The sequence below is a fragment of the Pleuronectes platessa genome, chromosome 6 (assembly GCF_947347685.1).
Source record: "Pleuronectes platessa chromosome 6, fPlePla1.1, whole genome shotgun sequence".
NCBI lineage: Eukaryota > Metazoa > Chordata > Actinopteri > Pleuronectiformes > Pleuronectidae > Pleuronectes > Pleuronectes platessa.
In genome coordinates, this window is record NC_070631.1 from 24,025,406 (window position 1) to 24,048,535 (window position 23,130).

Genomic DNA, 23,130 nt, shown 5'->3' on the forward strand with positions numbered 1-23,130 from the left:
CCATGCAATTAAAAAAAGGCTTCAGATTTAGTGAGCAGACCTCTATCTGAGTGTCATAGGTTACTCGAGGAAAATATTTTATAAATTTTGATGGATGTATCTTAAAAGACAACTATCCACCAGGGATGAGCACAGACATTTTGAAGATCTGTTGCTATAACCTGAGAAAAACACAACCATGCATACATAACATGAACTTGAATTAATGTTCTCTTTATATATGGTTATATAAACCTTATTTAAAGGAACAAATAAATATGATTTTCATTTCTTCTTTTAGTGCAATTCTTCTCAAATTCCATAATTCTAGTGCAGAGCCAGAATTATTCCTTGTCATTAGTGAGTCCTCCTCAAACAGTTCTACAATAGGCGGTCACTTTTATTGTTTGTGCTGGATGTTGTGTGGAGAGATGTTTCTAAACATGGTGCAGAGTAAAGTTAGAAAACTTTGTGTTCATCCTGCCAGGTTTATCTGCTGTTAAGATTTTCATATTACAAAATGTTACTTTATTATTGTTCATGTGTGTTTGATTGTCTAAACTGGTGTTATTTGTTTTTAACTTAACATGTTGACTATTTCAGAGGAGTTACTCCTATTTATTTCAGACAGAGATCAGCACTTTTGTTGTGTGTAGTTGTCTCAGTCCAATACAGCGAAGTAAAAATAATCAAATGATCAAAATGATGGGGTGGTGATTTTAATCCAGTGGCTAAATCGCTGCTGTAGTTTATCCGAGGAGTAAATACATATTTGTGAGATATTAACGGATTTCCCATTAATCCTTGAAGACATCATTACACGATAATTGATTAAATATAACATCTACATCATTCGAAAACAGATCATGTTTTGGCCTCTGGTTACCTTTCCACGCTGTGTGTTAGTAGTAAGTATTCCCTCCTGTTTATTTTGGACAAGAGAGTCTTGGTTTAATTTCCACTGCAGGTCAAACGGAGGAACATTTTGAATGCCTCTCTAGTATTAATCATGGAAAATAATACTAATCTTTTCACTGATACCCCCGAACCGACAGCTGGAGCTACACTGCACGGTGCATGTTAGTCAAATTGATCTCAAAATGTTAACCGAAGGAGCAGTGAGAGCACGGAGCTGGTTTTTCAGTCCCAGCAGTTCTGTAATTCTACTCCTGTGAGACCATGAGGACAGCAGTGGTTTCGTAATGGGATGGGAAGTTGTGTTACGGACGCCGTCTGGCGCCTCCAACACTATTCCTCACCATCCTGGTATGTAAAAGATCCCAACATAACATGAGCACATGTCTTTGGTGACAGCGTAACATGATGATCACAAACTTCAAAACACGAGCCACAACATAACTTTAATCGCTAATGGCAGCCTGAGGAAAGCATAACGGAATGCTTTTATAATCCATGTGGTAGAAAAATGGATATATCAAACTACATATAACTGCTTAACCTGCTCTCAAGTAATGAGATACAGTCATGAGATTTTACGATGATTTATGTTTCCCGGCTTATGTCCAACCCCTTGATTTGGAAGGGTAACCTGTAAGAATCCAAGCCTTGTACCAGTAATCGCCAACAAAAGGACATTTGTAGCTTTTGGGAAGCGAGCAGCTCTGAACCTGTCGTGACTGACACCTCATTAACCCACCACAACGCTGCAAAGGCCAACTCTCCCAAGAATCTGTTTCTCTGTGGCGTTGGTCCTGCTTGCCTGGAGGCTCGGTGCCCCCAGAATAACTACCAGGGGTCACACTGTTGAGTGAGTGCACTGTAAATCAAACACTGGCCAAGAAATACACACACAACACACACACACACACACACACACACACACACACAGAGACATACTTTACCCACACACAGGTGCACACAACAACACTCCATTAGTGCTGCCTGAGGTGTAGGCAAAACCCCAGGGATTTGTTTGTATGTGTGCAACAGCTTGAGTGCATTCATAGCTTATAGTCGAGGACCATGAAAAGAAGAATCTCACTGGGCTGCTCCTGGTACTGCTTCAGCCTCCCACTACGAAAGGGAAGGTTGGAACAAACACAAACACACACACACACACACACACTTATCAGATACTGTGAAAGCAATTTGGGTTGGATAATCAGTCTTATATGGAGAGCAGCCTCATGCATTTTTTGGGACATTGCAAATGACAGTCTTGAAAAGGTGATGGTGGCTGGGAAATGACATATGGAGGCTAAAGGGCACTTTAATTTACTAAAATAAAGTCAAAATAATACAACAACAAATAACTATTATTAAGTTATCATGAGTATCAAGAAAAAAGAAAATAATGCACTGACATGGATGAAAGTAAATCTTTTGTGATACAAGAAAAAGTATCTTGTATTGTATTCTCTTGTATGTATTCTCTTTCTCTTCAAATTATGAATTTATTCTTATAATATTGTGACTTTTTCCGCCCTGAATTATTACTTTACTCTTGTCTTAGGATTTTTCTTTATAATCAAATTAATTATCATTATGTTTTTTGGTGTAAAATTATGTCTTTAGATGTTTTTCCCCCTTTAAGTGACTTTGCTCCATCGTAGGCTGTAACAAGGTTATTAAACATTTTAGATTTTTCTTTTGTCACTAAGCTGTAGCTTAGTAGCTCAGTGCATGCTAACATGCTCACAACGACAATGCTACTGCACTGATGTTTACCAGGGCGAATGTATAATATTCAAGCAATTTATTCGATCCAATCTTTTATGTGTAAAAAGTTTGTAAAGCAGCATGTCAATTTGGTAAAGCAGAATTTAACCTCTGACCTGTTGTAAAGTAAAAGTATAAAACAGCATGTAATGACAACACTCAAACTTGTTTAAAGTACTGACCAAACGTGTTAAAATGCATTTATTCAATTACAGTGACAAGTATTTCCCTTTTAGTGTTGCAGTGTTTAAATCATTTAAGCCAGTGTGTAAAGCTCAACAAACAGCTGCATTATTGAAAACTCCTGTGTCGTATCTGTATTAAAATTCCCAAATCACTATGTGTGACTGATATGAAGTTTCAGGCATTACTGTGCAGCTGCATTAAGCAGTGAGCTCAGTGAGAGGAAGCTGTGAGGCTCAGATGCACTTCTGAGTTGACCGACGCTTTACACACTCTTGTTTGTGTGAACGGTGGAGACAGAGCCGTGAACATGTCGAGCACGAAACAGGTTTAACATGAGAATCAGTGACATCTGTATGTGTGGAACTTTATGATGATGCTTCACATGTGCATAGGCAATACATCTGGTACACGTTAATGTGTGTAGCTGACTGTGTGTTTGTGTGTGTGTGTGTGTGTGTGTGTGTGTGTGTGTGCGCGCCCTTTGCAGAGACAGGTTGTAATCAGCTGTCACAGTGGGCTCTGTCAGAATTGCAGCAGTTGAGAGCAGACCTTCGTGCTGAGCAGTGAAAAGCTCTCAGGTCCACTCTGAACTCTGGTACATGCAGGAGCAGCAGCAGCGGAGAAGGTGGACGACAGTAAGGACAAACTTTCCACCTGCACTCCCACAACATATAGCTGCCTTTTGACAGCTGTGAGCATGGTGGTGTGAGTCTCTTTCATTGTGTGCGTTTGGTTTACCTGTTTTCAGACTCACGTGACTGTATTGGGATCAGACAAAAAGGTAAGACCTATAAGCAACCTATTATGAATTGTGGTTAATTAAATAAATAACCACTACACGTATTATTGAATAAACTTAACTACAGTTAATGAAGAAATAAAATGAGTAAAAGTATAACACAATGTGTTAATGTAGTAGGCCACCTGGACTCCCCATTAACACAGTTGTTCAATGAGTTTGAATGCATCAGTGATTTAATAATACAAAATAACTTAGGCCAAGGCCACTTTACAGAGAAAGGAAAGTCAGAGATTTACAACATAATGTAATGATTACAAAATTAAATGCACGTCTAAAAGTGTTTTATGTTTTTTTTTTTAAATGAGAATCAGTAGTCATTTTTGAAAAGAAGCATTTGTGCAAATTATAATGTAATTTGCTGAAGATAATGTGACATTTAAACATTTTTTTTTAATGTTTTTCAAAATGTAAGCATTTATTATGCTTGTTTCTAATAACAGTTCTGATAGATATGCCTAGCAGAGACAAAGGTCTAATATACTGTACTCTTCATGTGTAACTAAATACCATTATACTGAGATAATGTTGCATTCTTGTCTTTTTTTATATATCAGATACTATAGTACATATTCTCAGGACCAGATTATACTCAAACGAAACGATACAAAGTGTTGAGTTGTTCCAAATGGCAACACTTGAAGTAACTTGAATTTAATGTTTTTCTTGACGTATATTTGGCTATAGCCATTTTGTATGAATGTAAACTAATTGACATTTGAAAGAAATTGATTTGTCCTGTTTTTAATTATTTGATTATTTTATAATTTGTGAAAATCCTTCACAATCCCTTCTTGGTTCTGGCCATGTGTAGGCAGAGATGATTGAGCTGGGCCTCGCTGACGGGAGCCTGATCGATGAACTGATGGAGCTGACAGCTCAGAGCCTCAGTCAGCGGGAGATCCAGGAGCACTTCAACATCATCAAGGAGATCGGCAGAGGGAAATACGGCAAAGTGCTGCTGGTGACACACCGCTTCAGGGGTATGACTGCACTTTGATATCTAATACTTATATTAGAGATGTAGTTTTGGATCATCTTTTTGAATATTCAGAAACCTGGTTGTCATATTATCGAAACATGATGTTTTCTACTTAACAACTGTAGAAAAGTTGTTTTGTAATGATGCAATTGGCATAGAGCAGGTAAACCCCAACAATTCATTCCATAATGTTTTTGCTGTATATGAAGATGATGCATATCTGACCATGTTGCAACTTGAAATAAATAAAGAGCTATGGAGAGAGAAGGAAGGACCTTAACAGAGCAGCCTCAGTGAGCAGAGGAAAGCCATGTATTTGTATATTAGATAATTATAACTGTAAACAGCAAATGCCGAGTATCAGTGCAGTATCACAGAAGGGATCATAGATAGTTTTAATGGTGTAATAAGACTTTAGACAAAGGAGGTGTGAATGAGCAGTGCTAATAATAACCCCAGTAAAGTATGGATGGTCTGCAGGGACTCCCATGGCCTTGAAAGTGATGCCCAAAGCCTCGACTAAGCTGCAGGGCTTTCTGCGAGAGTACTGCATCTCCTTACACCTGTCCTGCCACCCCTGCATCGTGGGCCTCTTTGGCATCGCCTTCCAGTCTAATGAGCACTACTGCTTCGCCCAGGAGCTTGTCATTGGCAGGGACCTATTTGCTGTCATCCAACCAAAGGTGAGCCAAACATTGGCCTAACAGGACTAATGGTTCTATTTTAACACAAACTCTCTGTTTAATCTGATCACAGTCTAAAACACATGAGGCAAGTGCATGAAAGGTGTGTTCAAATCAACTTCTTCTGCTTAATACGGAAACAAAGTTGCACTTGGTCTTTTGGTTAATCCTAGGTGTGTAACAGTGGGTAACAAGAGTCTGTCATTCCCTTCAAAAGCCAGGATACACTTGGATCTTGTTCAGGAGCGTGTCAAGAGACTTTGGGGGCTCAAACAGAAAGGGAACAGTGAAGGATGTTAATTAATCTCCGGCCCCGCCCCCCCAAAAAATAAACCTCTAAAGTAATTTTGCTTTTGGAAGGAAGCTGCTCATTAAGGGGCTTTTGACCTTTACTTTGATGTCACATATGCATATGCTATCATAGAATTAAAGGGGGGTCTCAAAAAATTGCTGTTGCTGTGGATCAGCTGTTTGCAGGGCCCCCCTCTTTATCTAATAAAATAGCCTATTTGCTAAGTAGTTAGAAATAAATCCATAGACCATTTGTGTAAAACGAGCAGAGTGTATGCGTTTTGAGTGCCCATATCTGTACGGGCCTACTAATATCTTGATAATGCACCTTTAAACCTCATTAAAACAATTGTCCAATCGATTTAAGAAAGGCACATGATCACAACTAATTTAAAGAACAAGTAGTAGAATCTTTTTATTCAGTCATGAAAACATTATTAATATTATACATATAGTCAACAGTCTCTGTACAAGGTGACTGAAAAGGCACAGGCAGGCGTAAGATGCTTATACAGTAAAGTCCTATGTTTTTGTCCATCTAATTAACCATCCAGATTTAAACAAACAAAAGCAAAACATACAAATTATATACACATTTATGAAAAGAAAAGTGGTGTCTAGACACGACTTTGCATTGACCTTGTATGTAATCTTGACACATGGAAAATTTGCGCTGCGTTAGGTGTGACCTCACCATTAGCCCCATATGTCCCATCAGCACTCTGTCAGTGACTCCCAAAGGGTTAGGGATCGATTTAGCCTACGATCTAGATCATGTCAATATAATATATTTTCTGCACCTAGCGAGTGACAATGGCAATGGTAATAAGCTTGGAGAGTGGATTTACTGTCAGGGAACAGTGGAGCCATGTTTGTAGTTCTTTTTCTTTTTTGAAGATGCTTGTTTTGATCCCCGAAAAGATGGAAGTAAAGATCCATGTGCTCATCATTCTGTGCTCAGAAGCCTGTGTGACGGAACAGTATAGAGTGCTAAGCTGATCAATGGAGCTAGGTACAGCTGAGTGGTAACGTCAGCACACTAATGCTCTTAATGTGGTAATTTTCATTCTGGCACATTTGCAAAATGATAAAAAGTGCTCTATCCTCTATTATTTTATGTATATATATTGTATTATGCTTTTATCTCAGGTGGGTATTCCAGAATCTTCAGTCAAACGTTGTGTCCTCCAGATCGCCAGTGCTTTGGAGTTCATCCACAGCCATGGCTTGGTCCACCGAGATGTCAAGCCTGAAAACATTCTTCTGCTGGACAATCATTGTACCCAGGTCAAGCTGGCAGACTTTGGCCTGGCCCAGAAGAGAGGTACGATGATACGATTCATCACAGGCACCCTTCCCTACATGGCCCCGGAGCTTTGTACCATGGTCATGCTGGAGGGGCAGAAAGAAGTGACTGCTCCTCCTCTGAGTGTGGAGCCAAGCCTGGACACCTGGGCCTTTGGAGTGGTTATCTTCTGCATTCTTACGGGCTACTTCCCCTGGGAACGCTGCATGGACTCAGATGACTTCTACCTGGAGTTTGCTGACTGGTGCAGAATGGAAGAGAGACCTATCATTGAGGAGGACATTCCCCCTCTGTGGAAAAGGTTCACTCCCGAAGCCATGGAGATGTTTGGTAAGCTCCTGGCTTTGGATGCAGGAGAGAGGGTTACAGTTGGGGAGGTGAGAGCATATGGAGAGAAGGACTGGCTGAAGAAGGCATATGGGAACGAGCAACAGGAGACAACAGAAAAAGAAAAAGCCAGCATCTCTAGAATTACATCTGTGCATAACAAGGTGGATGAACCTCCTAATGCTATGTGACTTGCAAACTGTATCGTTGAATCCTCTTTTATTTTGTAATTATACTATACTATGGGCTCTATCTTTTGATTGTAGCTCATGATATAAAGCACATGGTTCAACTTCGTTTGGGGCATGTCTAAAACCTCTCATGCTTGTTCCACTGCAGTTAGAAAAGAGATGGCTGAGCCAGGTACATGGTTCAAAAGGGTTGTACTTTCTATTTCATCATGGCTATGTTCTGGGCCATCTCCCATTCCCTTTAAAGCCAGGTAGAGAAAAGCTGAACAGCTTTAATGTTGATATAGGATTTAATTATCCTCTGTGTCAATTAGAATTTTCTCAACTTGAAAACTTCTCATAAATTACATCTGCACTGATAACTTGTGCAGGATGCATAATAACTAACTTTTAAAGACTAAATATTATTACATGGTAATAAAATACAAACAATCATGTTTTTCTTCCATTATCTTTGAGAGCATACCCAACTGTTTGATTTTAAAAGAATATTATTCAATTACGAAATGTATATAAAGTTTAGTAAAAAACTATGTTGCACAGTGCCACTCATTGCTTTTCTTACTGTGTCAATAACACACTTCACATGATTGTTTTATTATTGTTCAGAAGATTTTATATATGTAGAAATGTATATACAACGCAATTCAAATGAGTCATCATCAATAAAATGCTATTTTCAGCCACTTTCCTGAGTTGATATATTATACTATATTCTTTGGAGTTAGATCCGTTGCCCATAGATCTCTATCTCTGCCTCACTTCACTGACCTTATTCAGCCTTCTTCCTCTGGACAATCTGCTGCAGCTGGCTATCAATGATGGATGTCTTTGATTTGTTGGGGTGCATGGGACACCACAGGTGCTCTCAGTACTCAGCATGTCAGCATCTGAGGACGGCCGACCTCAACTTGGCCCGAGCTCTAGCCCTGCATGCCCCCATCATGCTTTACAGCATATTTAGGGCATTACACTATACCAGGGTCATCTTTCCATTGACTTCTGGTCCTGACTTCACATCATACGCTAATACAGCCAAGGCAAATCCTACCGCAAAGCCTGCGACAGAATATGACTCACTAACTATATGTGCTGGTGTTCACACACATAACATTGTTTTAAAAGATTAAAAGAATGCTTTGAATAACTATGTTGTGTAATTATAGGAGATATATAAATATGTATTTCTTTGTCTGAAGTCTTGCCTTTAAAAATAACTTATAGACAAATTTCACTTTTCAGGTTTTTCATTGCACAGAAGTGAGAGATCATGCTTTCCTGTACAAGTACAAGCTAAAGAACTTAGTAAAGAGCTACCGTATCATATCTAAGAAAATGTCTGTACATGATAATCAGATGTTTAATCTTCACAAGCTTTCCTGCATCATTTCCCTTTGTCTTTTGACTCAGACATATTTGATGCTAGAGGACCAACACTCCATATTAGTGAATTCTTATAGACTATATGTACATTTATATTTTATATGCAAGTAAACTTTGCTTAGTAATTTATTAATTAAATTGCATATTAAATAGAATGTTTAAAAAAGGTAAAATGCATAAAAGACATAGGTGCTGGAAGTAGTATGCTTAGTAGTAGTTTATTAGTACAGCTCTAAAAAAGACAAGTATTACAGGGAGGCAGATACTTTGCTCAGGGCTTACTCCTATAGCAAGATAATGACTCACAACATTATAAGTGAAGAACTATACAGAAGCGTCACATGATGAAGAGCAGCACAATCTCCAGACTTCCACCCCATGAAGCTGGCCCCAGGTTTAAGGAGAACTGCTCATATGATTTAACCTGATCCAGGTTTAACTGCACAACCTCCCACTCTGTCATGTAGTGATTGAGGTACTGGTGTTATCTAAATTAATCCACTATTTATGCAGCTTTAGTGCTTTATTGTTAGAACATGCTTTTCCATCATCACATTGGAGGATATGGGACAACTCTGAAAGTTCTTGTTTACAATTCAGCCATTCGCACACACACACACACACACACACACACACACACACACACACATTCATGGTCAAGATTTCCAGGCTTTTTGCATGGCACCATACACCCGGGGGCACTATTAATATTACTCCCCATACTCTCTGTTATGGAAAATCACCACAACTGGGGCCTTTCTCCCAGCTGATGACTCGTCTGTCTCCAACCTCCATAGAAACGCATCAACAGGCAGCTGAGGAAACTGCTCTCCACATTAAATCTTGGTTTCCACAGATTAGAACCATATTACACCAGAGGAAAATGGATGTTAGATTTCATTTCACATTAGACATTTCGGTCCCCAATAACAAGAATACACTACGACTGACTATTACTGAGTATTTACGATAACGTCATAATATTATAGGAAAAAGTTTCATATTCACAAAAATATAATGTTAAGAGAAGAGACAGGATGAATACCTTTCTCCGTTCACAAATAGATCACCATGTCTCCATTGTGTCTATTTTAGCTCCAGCCACAGAGCAGCAGACTTAATTCTACATCATGAACCATCAGCGAGGCTTTCTGACAGCGAGGCTGAGTGTAATGTTTTCATAACATACGAGAGCTGCTGCTCACAAATTAGTCCCTTCGGGTGTATCGCTGGCTCTGGGATCTCAGCGGCCCTTGGTTAACTCCTGTCTAAACATGTGTGGCTCTAGCAGCTATGTCAGTCTCTTGAAAGCAGCACTAGCTTGTCTGTCAGTACCTTATGGATGCTCTTACTCATGTTAACATTTGTAGCAAGCAGCTGCTCTCACATGTCTTGCACATTGGAGCCAAATGTTTGAGAGATTATAGTGAATGTTTAAGTGCATAGAGATGAAACTGTATTCCAAATGTTGTGAGCCGAAGCAGGGTTTGAGGTGTTTCTTTCTTTTCGTCACTCAGGGGCACTGCTGCGCTCTTTGTGGCAAATGCACAGCAAGATCAAAACCGATAACTCACAATAAAACAATTAAATTAAATAAATATGGAGACAGACATAGTTTGTGTCTCTGCATTCCTTAATTGTGTCAATCGAATGCCGTGCCAACTTATGCAGCTTTCATTGTTTACTATTGTGTGATTTAGAAACTGTAAAATAATAGCTTAATGGTGCTAAACATGGATGCAAACATTTGGGTCAAATCTCTGCACCTCGCTAAGCACCAGTTCTGCAGTGACCATTTTGGGGACATTTCTTTGACTGTTGCAGTTGCCCCATACGATAACATTGTAACCACTGCTGTTGTGCCACAGTTGCTGGTGAAGGCGATCTATTGGACCGATTCCAGACGTTTGGGAAGTACCATTTATTTATACACCCACATTTATAAACACAAGACAGGTTGAAAAATATCAGATTTCTCCTTGACAGAAAAGACCAGGGGTGAAGAAAACGGCTTATTGTGCTGTGCATCAAACTATATAACACATGTATAACATACAGTTTGATACTCAACATCTAAACCATTTCCAGAATAAGGGTCATTATTTAAGGTCAAACCTGATAGTCTCAGCTCTAGTAACACAAGATAATAGCCTGGCTCAAGTAGGCTACAATTAAACTAAATTAAATGTTTTACCATTTGTCTCCCTGACCTGTTATTTGATGACAGGCCGACACATTGTACAATATAAATGTGAGTCAAAGAGGTCACTTCATCTTAAAGTACATTTCTTTAAGCAGTCCTTCATAAACGGAACAACCTCATCTGATTTACAATATCTATCGATATTTTTAATTTATCAAAGGTTGTTGTTGGGCAAGAGTCCCTGCTGAACTGGCCATGTGGTGGGATCCACACAATGAGTCGTAAAAGTAAGGCCTGTGAGCCAAGATGAAACCAGCTCTAAAGTTTCCAGCTAAGATCAAGCATGGAGATAGCATCTCCTCTGGTAGTAACTTCATCCCTGGGGTTTTCCCAGAAACCCCTGCTCTGCTCCTGGCCGTTCCCACTCTGATCTGACCTCTGACACTCAATTGGCTTAAAGCCAGCATCATCCCATGACCACACCTCAAGGAGGCTGGGCCTCCACAGGTTAATAAGAGGGGCTACTCATCAATAATCGCTGCCCATTCCCGATTCCCTGAAGATAGAGATGACCTTTCCAGTTAGTTGATCCGGAGGTAATTTTAGGAAGCAATTACAGACGTTTGTTTTAATTCCATTTTCTTTTATTTCTTTATTCAGTCGACGTTTTATTTTGATAGGACTTTTTGTTATTTTAACTTGAAGGAGATCGCCAAAGGAAGTCCACTCACCGGCCGAGATCACAGACTTTCTTTTTCACGATCCCCACAACAGCGCCACAGCTGTTAATCCCTGCAGGACAAAGCATCATTCTGTCGCAGAAGAGACGAGGCCGAATTCCGTTCCAAGAGCAAGAGAAGTTCGCTCTATTCGGCCCAGCGCTGACCTCCGTTGCAACCACGAGACCCAGCGGAGCCCCGCTTAAGAGGCCAGGACTTCACTCATTTGTTTTCCAGGAAAATTCGCCGTTCGTGCAGGCATCCTGAGGTTAACAACGAGATTCACTGGACTTCTGGAAAATCCGCGCCACGCGCAAGCAACACCGCGAAGGTCACAGTAAGAGGCTTTATTGTCTGGGCAGAGACTAGTTTAAATACTTAGCTTGTCATGTTTATTTGAGTGTTTGTTTGTAGATCGCTGATCTGTTTTTAGCCGTGTAACGCGTGGCGAACTGGAGACGTCACATCCGGTTCCTTTGTCTACTATGTTCTGAGAAGCGCGCGTAATAAGCCGGCACTTCCCTTTTTAAAGTGTTACCGTCAGAGATATTGTGCGGAGATTTACATCTGTTAAAAGATACATCTCACGTAACTGGACTGCCCGCTTCGCCGGAAGTTTGTCTCTGACGATGTTTTGAGAGCTTTCCTGATCTCTCTATCTCTCCCTCTCTCTCTCTTTTCTCCTAAACCTGTTTTTACACACGTCCCGACCTACACTTACATATTTCATGTGGCATAGAAAATTCTAGATTTAAAGAGCCTTAATACATCTCGACGCCATTCGGCGCCAAAACCAGGAGATAAGAAATCTTTGTCTAAAGATCCCCTTTGTTAAGTTCAGTGACCGGCAGCCATTTTGCTTTTCGCAACGTGGCTTCATTCATAAACCTCCATCTTGAAAGTATGTGAACGTAACATCTTGATCCTGGCCAGGCTTCGTCCCCACGTGATCTCGTCATTACGCCATAGCCACTCCCCTTTCTCTTTAGACACACACACCCACACACACACATAGAGACACAGACAGGCAGACACACACGACCACACACACACACACACCAGTAGATACCCAGTATTACCTGTGTGACCATTGTGATAAGTGCTGCTGCTGCTGTTGCCATCTTTGAAATATTGGTTTTGTTAAATGAAGAATCATTGAATTAACATTAACTTTATTTCCCCTTTTTAATAAATACTTTTGTAATTAAAGTATTTGTATTTCTGTGATTATTTGTACATGTGTATGTGAATACAGCTGGATTACTATAGCCTGTGCTCGAACTTAAAACCCTTCATTGTTTATTATATAATCATTAATATTAAATATTGAGATTATTAATTTAACTTTTATCACTTGAGACTGATAAGTATAGTTTGACTAGTTGGTCCCTGTAACCAGGGTGGTGCCCCGCAACGATAAGCATTAATTACAGATTGTTTCATTCTTAATTGATAATTTTATTGTTTTCATTAATTATTTAACCATTATTAATTGATAACCGTATCATTTCTAATTAATTATTTTACTATTCTTAATTACTAGCTTTATAATTTTTAATTATTTTTTATAAATAATTTCTATTTTAATAATCATTTCTCATGATTATTAATAATTAGCCAACGTCAAATCTACTACTACTATTGCACAACATTGTACTTTGATTCTTTTACTCTACATTTTTGTTTTATTTGAAAATGTATTTTTGATAATTTTAGCAAATATCTGCTGGATATAACTTGCTTGTTGGTAATTTAAATGTTTTGTAAGTTTTTTCCATTTAATCAGAGTAAATAGGCGCTAGGGTTAGGTAGGATTAACATTGCCAGATTAAATTGGATTTCAGTTTAGGCTCTAAAGCCGTGTGTGGTCGTCCAATGTGATCGAGCTGTTTCAAAACTTTCCATCGCTTTGTCAAATGTTTTCTTAAATAAAAGAGAAAGTGCTCATTCTCCACCACGAACTCAGCCTCAGATCTGAATCCTTCTTAAAAACAATCACATGTATCTCCTCACTGATGACAATTCAAATCATGAAGTCATTAGGCTAAAAAATGTCATCCTATTTTTCAAAATTAGTTGTAACTTTTACCTGAGAATTCATTAAGAAAATTAAAAAAACTTTTTGAATTCAAAAGAAATTATTTTTCATCCCAAAAATATAAAGCAGTGATATTAAAAGCTATGTTCATACAGTAGTCATTACAATGCATTGGACTGTATAAATGAATTGTGCAAATATTTGAGGGAAAAAAAAGTTTAGCGATGATGTGTCAAGAATACATAAGTACACAGGTTTAGGTTTGAATGATTAGTCAAAAAACATAACAAATATAGAATGTAAAGTGTGTGTGTGTGTGTGTGTGTGTAATGCAATTGTACAGTCACAATACAATAATATAAGGTTTAATAGCAACAACATTATTATTATTATCTAATAAATATATTTTGAGACTTACTGTCACGACTGAAGTTCTCCATCTTATTGCCTTGGCTCCAGACTTACTCATAGTCACCATTCATCATCCATCTGTTATTTACTGGTACATGACAAACACGAGCCGTTACAACATACACAAACTGATTAGGTTTTTTTAATTGTTCATACAATTTTGTGCTTATATCTGCTTTAAAGTGAACATTTGTGGATAAACCTCCATTTAAAACTGAAACACAAAATTCTATGAGCTGAACCATAAATCCATTAATACAATTAAATTAAAAGGTTTACAAAGAGGCAGACTTTAGTCTTCATGCAGAAAGACTGACCTCTTGTGGCAAAATGCCCCCAATACATGTGATAAACTGTGTTGAATTGTAAGGGAAGCAATAAGAAAAGTGTAACAGAGTAAAATACTGTTCGTGACATTCTTGAGCTTTCTTGACAATGTTTATTCGTTGAAATCCCAGAGTAATATACGCCACAAGGGTTTGGGTGTTTTGGGCTCATATCCTAAGATCAAACACACTCCCATTACCTTCTCTGCATTTACTCACATGGAAATGGTGCTTGATTCATCTTGATTTTACTAATCCATGTTAAAGAAGCATATGATTTAATGTTAAATGGGTTTGAATTTAGCGAATAAAAAACTTCATTCCAAACCAAAACAACAGAATGAATATTCTTGGAACTAGTAACTGAATTTGTGGGAAAGGCTTTGGTCACCGTTACAGTAGATGTCTGCTGGTCGTATACACACAAGAAGTCTTGGTAACCAGTGTTGGGAGTAACGCAGTGCAAAGTAACGCGTTACTGTAATTCCACTACTTTTAGCGGTAACGAGCATGTAACGAGGTATTTTTTTTTTAATCAAGTAACGCAGTTACAATTACTGAAATTTAAATGAGTTCGTTACTCGCGTTACTCTCTTTTGCAGAGGTGCCCAATACGTCGATCGCGATCTACCGGTCGACCGCGAAGGAAGGAAGTGTGCAACGATCGCACTGGACAAGAGGCAGTCATGAGGACGCTCCGGCGCACGTAACAGCTCTTTTTCTTTTTTTCGCCCCCCCCCCCCCGCCACATGGTCGAGCGTTTAGATTTCTCATCTGCTCTCTGTATCGCTCACGGCGGAGTTCCATCCCGATGCGCACACACACAGGTGGGCACACTCCCACCAGCGGACAGAGAGCTTCCGCGGCCCCCCCACCCAAAAACAAATCTGTAAACCTAGGGGAAACACTGACAGCGTTGGCGTGTGTATTAAATCTGTCCGCTCCGTGAGAGCTACAGGCAGGTACGCAAGGTGAGCCTGATTCTCTCTCCAAAGAGGAAATAGGCTCTCAGATCATAAGTTTGAGAAGCTTCTCCTCACTTTTATTTCATTGGGCCTAATGTGGTAAAAAAAACACTGTTAAATGACTGAGACAGTTATTTTGTATTAAGTTAAGTATTAAAAGGGATTTTTGTACTACTGCTTTATTTGAAGGCCTGTTGCCCTGTTGATTACAAAAAATATGTTTATTGTGTTAGACTGTTCAGTACTGTTCATATTCATTACATTTAAAAAGCAGACATAAAAGTAACTTAAAATTTACTTTCCCTAGTAACTAATTACTTTTGAGGAACAGTAACTGGTGAAGTAACTCAATTACTTTTAAAAGAAGTAACTAGTAACTAAGTATTAATTTTCAGTAACTTGCCCAACACTGTTGGTGACACTTTGCTTGATGTCGTTGTGATCAGCAGTGCAATTCAGCTCTGTTTCCAAGGTGACCTGGAATCCAATTAAAACTGGTCTTTAGATTCATTAGTTTTAATCCAGAGAACCCAAAAGAGGGATTTGTCTGACACAGAAAATGGGGTCTTACAAACTTGCAATAAGTCAGAGACAAACAACCCTGGATATAAGTTTAACCTGACCCGTTGTCACTTATTGAAATATCGCCATTGTGACCTATAGGGCAAGCAAGAGAAAGACTTAGGAGTCAAATCCAAGTCATATCCATATTTGACTTGAAGCAGTTATGCTGAACTTGGCATTTTCTTTTAAATAAATAAATGATAATAATAAATAATAAATAATAAACCAGTCTCGCGGATGGAAGGGTCCTCAACTCTTCTTGGAGAGCCGACTTCTTCTTCTTCTCCTCCTGGAGCTCGGTGTTCTGCTTCTTCTGAATGGTTTCATAACATTCGCAGACTGTGTAATAATTATTATTTAGTTTCCTCAACTCTTCTTGGAGAGCCCAGTTCTTCTTCATCTCCTTCTGGAGCTCGGTGTTGAACTTCTCCGGGTCGGTTTTATGACTTTGGCAGACTTTGTGAAAAGAAGCTTTGAGCTTCTTTAGCACATCTTTGAAAACATTCTTCTTACTATACATCCATTCCTCATGTTGCTTGATGTCTAACTCCTCCTGGTTGTTTGAATCACTTTGGCAGGCCTCCTGATCAGAAGCTTTGAGCTTCTCCAGCTCTTCTTGGAGAATGTTCTTGCTCATCTTCTCCTCCTGGAGCTCGGTGTTCAACTTCTCCTGGTCGGTTTTATGACTTTGGCAGACCTTGTGATGAGAAGCTTTGAGCTTCTCCCGCTCATCTTGGAGATCGTTCTTCTTCTTCTTCTCCTCCTTGAGCTCGTTGTTGAACTTCTCCTGGGTGTCTGTATGACTTTGGCAGACCTCGTGATGAGAAGCTTTGAGCTTCTCCAGCTCTTCTTGGATAACGTTAATTTTCCTCTGCTCCTCTATGATGTAGGTTATATGTTGAGGCATCATGAAATATGATTATTAAAATGATAAAAATTATTTATTATAAATAATAAATAATCCAATGTATACAAAGAAATGTTTATTCAATTTCAACTTTAATAGGTTAAAAAACATTGTTTTGATGTTTTTATAATTTTTACCCATGAAATCAAAAAAATAAGATAGGAGGCTTACTATTGCTGCAGCAGATGCTGTTATTATTGTTCTTGTTATTCATTATTATTAAATTATTATAATAAATTATTCATATTTTTTAATTTTAGATTCAGGAGTGAAACTGTGGTGCAGTGGTTAGCATTGTCGCTTCAAGGTAAGAGTTTGAATCCTTGCTCGGCCGTAGTTTGTATGTTTTCCCCGTGTCTGTGTGGGTTAGAGTTAGATCTCCAGTTACTCTGGCTTCCTGCCACAGTCCTGTTAGGTTAATTGAATACAACTCTAATTTGGCCGTTGCAATACACTTTGCAACCTGTCCAGGGTGTGTCTACGATAAAATGTGGAATAAATAGGTCAAGACCATAGACTGTATATATAAAGGTCAAGACATGTAAAACTCACACAGCATGATGGTATCAGCAGGAAGATATAGTAATTTAAGATCTTTCCAACTAAGTCTCAGGCTGTCAACCAAGTTGACAGTACCTTAGGAATGTTCGTCATTTCATTGTTGAGGATATAAAGTTGACTTAAATTTTGCATTGGGCCTCAAGTCATAAGTCTGCATGTTTAGAAGAAGGCTGTTTGGTTTTATGGCTTAAAGTTGGGTGAGAAAACGAAACATTATAAAAAATGTTAACCATTTACAGGGGTTCAGACTCGCTGTTTCCTGCCACATCCTGTCTACATGCTAAGCTAAGATAATATCAATCTTCTCGGCAAGAATATTAATAACAATACAATATTTACCCAAGGAGGGACTTCTCAGATGTTAAGAAGCACAGTTAAAAAGAGCCCATTCTTCAGTGGATGAGACATCTCAACCAAGACCAAAGACGGGAAACAAGAATCTAACCGCTACAACACAACAACAAGGGGCACACAAGCATAACGGATGTGAGCGACAACATATGTTGACTTTGAAATGGGCAATGTTACTTATTGAGATCAAGTCATTGATGTGTGAGTCCTCTGATAGTTGAAGTGTTTTGATAAAGGTGATTGGAACGTCTAAAAACCAAGAAAACAAATGTGGAGGTGGATCAGTGAGCATCTCCAGGTGAACCAGGAAGCGGGGATTTGCATAGAGGAGACTAGGGGGGGGGGGGACTGGGACACAGACAACAGAGGGAGACATGAGACGTACATGGGAGACACAGTGACCCTGAGAGACACTGACCTGAGCTGCAAAGCTCCACAGCCAGCAGAAACGGTTGTATTTAAGTTGTATGTTGTGAGTTTATTTTTGAGTGAATACAAATATTCGGAAAAGCTAATGGTTTGTCCCTGGTTGTGGTGAGACATGGTGTGACATCATCAATTGCCACCCAAACATTTTGAATTAATTATTTTTTACGAATAACTGCTCACCTGGCCGCTTAAGTAACTGCTTGTTTCATTCAACATCTGTCTTCACTCACTTCTGGCTGTGTTTCCATTGTGTGGCCTTTAAATTTGTGTACGTGTTTTCTATTAATGTACGTCTGTGAGACATCTCGGCCACCTTACCATTTACTATAACCTTTACAACATACTATTCCTCTATCAAACTCCGGCCTATAACACTCAAATTAGAATGAGTGGTGCACCTTTGATGGATTGGGATTATTCAGAAGAGAAAAAAAAGGTTATACATACTACTGGTGCACTGGAGTCCGGCAGGAGTGCCATCACTTACTGGTGAATAATGTAATTTGTATTTAAAAGTTTTACATTACGCAATGCATATCTTCAAGCATTTGGAAGAAGTATTAAAGACGAGACTCAAACTAAAATGACACCAAGAAGACAGATTAAGAAGCTTGTTTTTAGTTTAAATTACTTAGAAATGTATTGTTTTGTGAACGTTAGTGGGTAATAACATACATGTAACATCTTTATGTATAGAAATATGATTACCTATATTTATGTATATTTACAATTTAAATATGTGGTAATAAGAATACAGTTTTGTTCTCAAAGTTGGAGAGGGGGAATATTTTTCCACTTCAGTATTATTCTTTCTGAGGCGTTGCTGGTAAAATTGTGTGGTCCATGAACTTTTAAACAGGAAATGTTTTGCGAGTTATAGCTTACCCATCTCAATGCACCATTTATTGTCATTTCTTATTCTGAGAGTAAAATCTGTTGTTTTTGTTTATTTTACGAGTATTACTTGGCAACAAGGTGAAATGTTCTGTGAACTGTAAATTCTCATAGTTTTACTTTGTCTTGTTTACTGGTTTTCACTCTGACATAATGCTTTAGAAAATAAACGGGTCAAATATAAGTTGGGGCTACTTTAATAGTAATGTGCGCAGGCCATATGCATTCATAGTGTTATATGCAACATGTGTAATGTATGCATTGATACGTGCAATATGTTCAATGGACTGCAGATAACATTTAAAGTTATATATTCTGTAATCTGAAATACACTCTAAACCTCCCCAAAATTTCCGTGAAATCCTTTTTCCTTTTTTCTATGGTTTATAGAAAACAAATCGGTCACTTCTCCAGACTTCATTGGAATCTGTGAAGATTTCAGCAAACTACTGAAGAACCTGAAAGATAAGACTGAAAAAACCCAGATCTGAAGTAAAAATGATAGCAGACATGTTGAGGAAATCCCTGACATATTCAATTTTACCAATTTATGAGTCTGAATTGATTACCTGAGCAGAAAACTTTTGGCTGGTTAATATGTGTTACCATCGTCCTTCGTAACGAAGTTGCACCGAGTCAGATTGGTAGTCTGCTTTGTTATGGGCAAACGCTTGAACATCAAACGACTTCTCCAAATTGCTTGTGAGCACGTAGTGGCCCCTGAGACCAGGTTTTTACACATCATCCAGAACCGACCGGGCGTCCAGGATTCTGCACACACACCACCCCACCGCCCCTCATTCTAAACGTTGACAGTCCCCCAACACTTGTCACAGAGTTTAATTGTTATTTTTCCTGTGGTTGCAGATAGCAAATGAAATGAGGACGTTGTTTGTAGCAAATACCGGCAGATTATTAACCACTTAAGAATTCTTTAGACCAGTGGTAAACAAGGTCATTTACACTGTTTTAAGCCAAAAAGTCCACTGGGAGTGGCTAGGCTAGCAGACGTAGCCACACAATGGATTTCGGGGCTTGCTGACCCTTGGATGACACCACACGACCAGTATGGAGGCATGTTAATGTTTGCATTTTAACAATTTAATGTTGTGGGAACCTGATAATTAATAAAAATAATGTTAAATTTTTTTTTGCCCCTTCACCTTTTATGTTGATTTTTTCAACTTTTTCTACATCAGGCAGCATTGTACTGTGACTCTTTTCACTTAGAACAGTTTGTGCATTTACAGTATTTTTTTGACTATATTACTTACATGTTACAAAGTATAGTGATACATTTATAAAATATAGCATATTATTAGAGTGGTTCCCAACCTTCTTGCCTGTGATACTTTGCTAGAAGCTGTGTCTAGGTGGAACGAACTGTAAAGTGTAAAAGCTAATTAAAGCATTAGTATTAACAAAATAGAAAGTTATAAATCCTGTAATTTTATTTTACTTTTAATATTTGAAGTAAACACTTAGCTAGAATTCTGATTGTAGGATTCATTGGAACATAGTATTTTTGAATTGCATATTACACTTAATCATTTACAGCATTAAGACGGACTGAATCCTGTTGATGTGTCCTATATATGCATGATGTTAACTCTTACCTGACCCATCAGCACAAAGGTAACCTGACGGTGTTTTTCAGTCTGTTGAGTTCTGGACAGCGCCCTCACATCCACACCCATCCAGGCTTATTTAGATCTAGAAGAGCATGAACAAATTACAATAACAAACAAAGCAGCCGACCTCATCATTATCACACCATTTTCTATATTGTGGATTACCCTTGTGGATTATGAATTACCCCCCCTCAGTTTTTTTGGACGACACGCTCGTCCTCCTGAGCCACATAAATTATACCATATAAAAATTATATTTACTTAGAACAAGTTAAATTGTACACATATGCTAGACAGCGTTGTCCCTGATATTTACTTTTATTTGATTTTAATATTATTTCATGTTTAAAAATTTCTTAACACATTTTCAGCTTGTGAACACCAAAACCAAAAATTAATGATTTGGTGCATAATCTAAAAATGCTTTATTTAACAAATCTGTAATTTGTGGCTGCAATAAGTAAAATTCAATATAGTATATATATATTCTTTATACTATTATACAATTAAAAGTATAAATATAATTGAATAACTCAAACAGTCATGTGAAATGATTTCATATATAATTTTCATTTCCATAATAACTGAAAACACACACGACTTCTCAAATAGCTTGCCAAAATCTGATAATGTTATTTTATAATTAATTCATTATTATTTTAAATGACTAATTAAAAAAAAATGTTGTGAGCAAATGTTAAAACTTCTTACTCACCTTTTTTCATGACCTAACTGCTGATTTAGAACCTGGGTGTTATATTGTTGCGTAACGGTAATAATATTTATTGTTATGCCACCAACCGAAACATTATTATCTGAGCTTTTAACTTTAGGAAATATTGCATTTTTAGATACAGAAATATATACACTATTTATAAACAGTATATATCTTACCTTAAAGTTTGTTAAACCCAGTACAGCACTGTTCTGATTGAATGTGTCACACATATCGAGGTAGATCTTAAAGAGAACAGCTGTAACTTACCTTGTACATTTAAGATCAAGGAGCGATGAAGACTTTGAGGAACCACATCTTCACCAGCTCAGCTCATGACTTGTGAGAATGAGGCAGAAGAATAATCAGCCCAGCTTTATATCATCCAGGATGTGCCCACCAAAAGTAAGTATATCACGCTTACACACAGACACACACACAAACACACACACACACTATTTATATATATGTATACACACATATATATATACACACACATATATAGATTTATACACATGCACAACACACACACACACAGACACACACACACATATTAGCTTTGAGCACCACATTTTGCCGTCTTTGACAGAGCCATTCATGATTTCATTTCAACAAGCCATATATAAATCTTAGAAAGAAAAGTTTACTTTGCAGAAAATGAAAAGAAAAATACCAAGCTCTGCTCATCGTAAAAGCAGAAAAACTGTGATATAATAAATATCTGTCTTTCTAACAGAGTTTTAAGGTTTTGACTTAAAAAGAGTATTTTTTACAGTAATTTGTTGTAGTAATCTGTATTCATATTCTTCATTTAGGTGAATGATCTATACTTTACTTGGGCTGTAGCAAGAGGTAAATCTAAACTCTTCTATATAGTTACATACTATATCAATCAATCAGATTTTATATGTGTAGCCTATATTCACAAATCCCAATTTCTCTCATAGGGCTGAAGAAGGTACATTATTACTATGTTATAAGAAAGGTATTCAATTCATTCAAATTGAATATATGTTTCAGCAGTGAAAAAACGTCTTCAAACGGAATAATAAGCTTGATGTGCACAGGGTCATATATTGTATGTGATTGCTGCATGATGTGGTCTGAGGTCACACATGCATATTGAAAACATGTCAGAGTAGCACAGAGCTGTGGTTTTATAGCTTCAGAGTTTCAAGACCTGTAATATAACAGTAAGAAATGAAAATAACCACACTTTGATGCACAGTGCAGAACTCAACTCCCGTAAGAGAACTCAAAGAACAACTCTTTAGTACCTTTTAGTTAACCGCTAAAGTTCCTCCTGAGTAGCCTTTAAAAAGCCACCAACTGCTTCTGAGTGCACCGAACACTGTTGCATGTGATATCTTCAACACGGGCAGGTTACACTCAGATCAGGGGATAAGAGAGAAAATAATGTTATAGATTTAAATCACATCCTGTCTTCAAGTCCTCACAAGAACTAACAGATACAAAAAATACAATGTAAAGCAGAACCATTCAGAGTAAATAAAATAAACAAGTAATCTCTATCGGTTGTAACTGGTGAGCAGTTCAATTTTATTCATATAAATACCGTAGAGACTTTAAGATTTACTGTCATCACATTTATAACTTACATATTTTTTAGCTCTGCCAAGGTACAGTACATGAATGTATGGCATGGGAAA

The 23,130-nt window shown here is 38.0% G+C and overlaps 1 protein-coding gene and 1 long non-coding RNA gene across 2 annotated transcripts; one reads left to right on the plus strand and one right to left on the minus strand.

Moving 5' to 3' along the window:
• Nucleotides 1-4,463: 4,463 nt before the first annotated feature.
• Nucleotides 4,464-7,423, plus strand: si:dkey-8e10.3 (serine/threonine-protein kinase SBK1). Its single transcript, XM_053424693.1, has 3 exons — nt 4,464-4,626; nt 5,106-5,308; nt 6,749-7,423. Exons 1-3 carry the CDS (start codon nt 4,464-4,466, stop codon nt 7,421-7,423), a joined length of 1,041 nt encoding a protein of 346 aa, XP_053280668.1.
• A 4,199-nt stretch (nt 7,424-11,622) lies between these two features.
• On the minus strand, nt 11,623-21,811 carry LOC128443110 (uncharacterized). Its single transcript, XR_008338946.1, has 3 exons — nt 21,731-21,811; nt 20,731-20,827; nt 11,623-14,205 (listed from the first exon to the last, which is right to left on the minus strand). It is a non-coding gene; the product is annotated as an uncharacterized LOC128443110 (long non-coding RNA).
• Nucleotides 21,812-23,130: the final 1,319 nt, after the last annotated feature.

Bases quoted from the DNA above. Each gene is read 5' to 3' on its own strand.
- si:dkey-8e10.3 (XM_053424693.1), top strand. From the start codon at position 4,464: ATGATTGAGCTGGGCCTCGCTGACGGGAGCCTGATCGATGAACTGATG. The intron at 4,627-5,105 runs GTATGACTGCAC...GATGGTCTGCAG, and splicing joins GGTGACACACCGCTTCAGGG to GGACTCCCATGGCCTTGAAA. The intron at 5,309-6,748 runs GTGAGCCAAACA...CTTTTATCTCAG, and splicing joins TTGCTGTCATCCAACCAAAG to GTGGGTATTCCAGAATCTTC.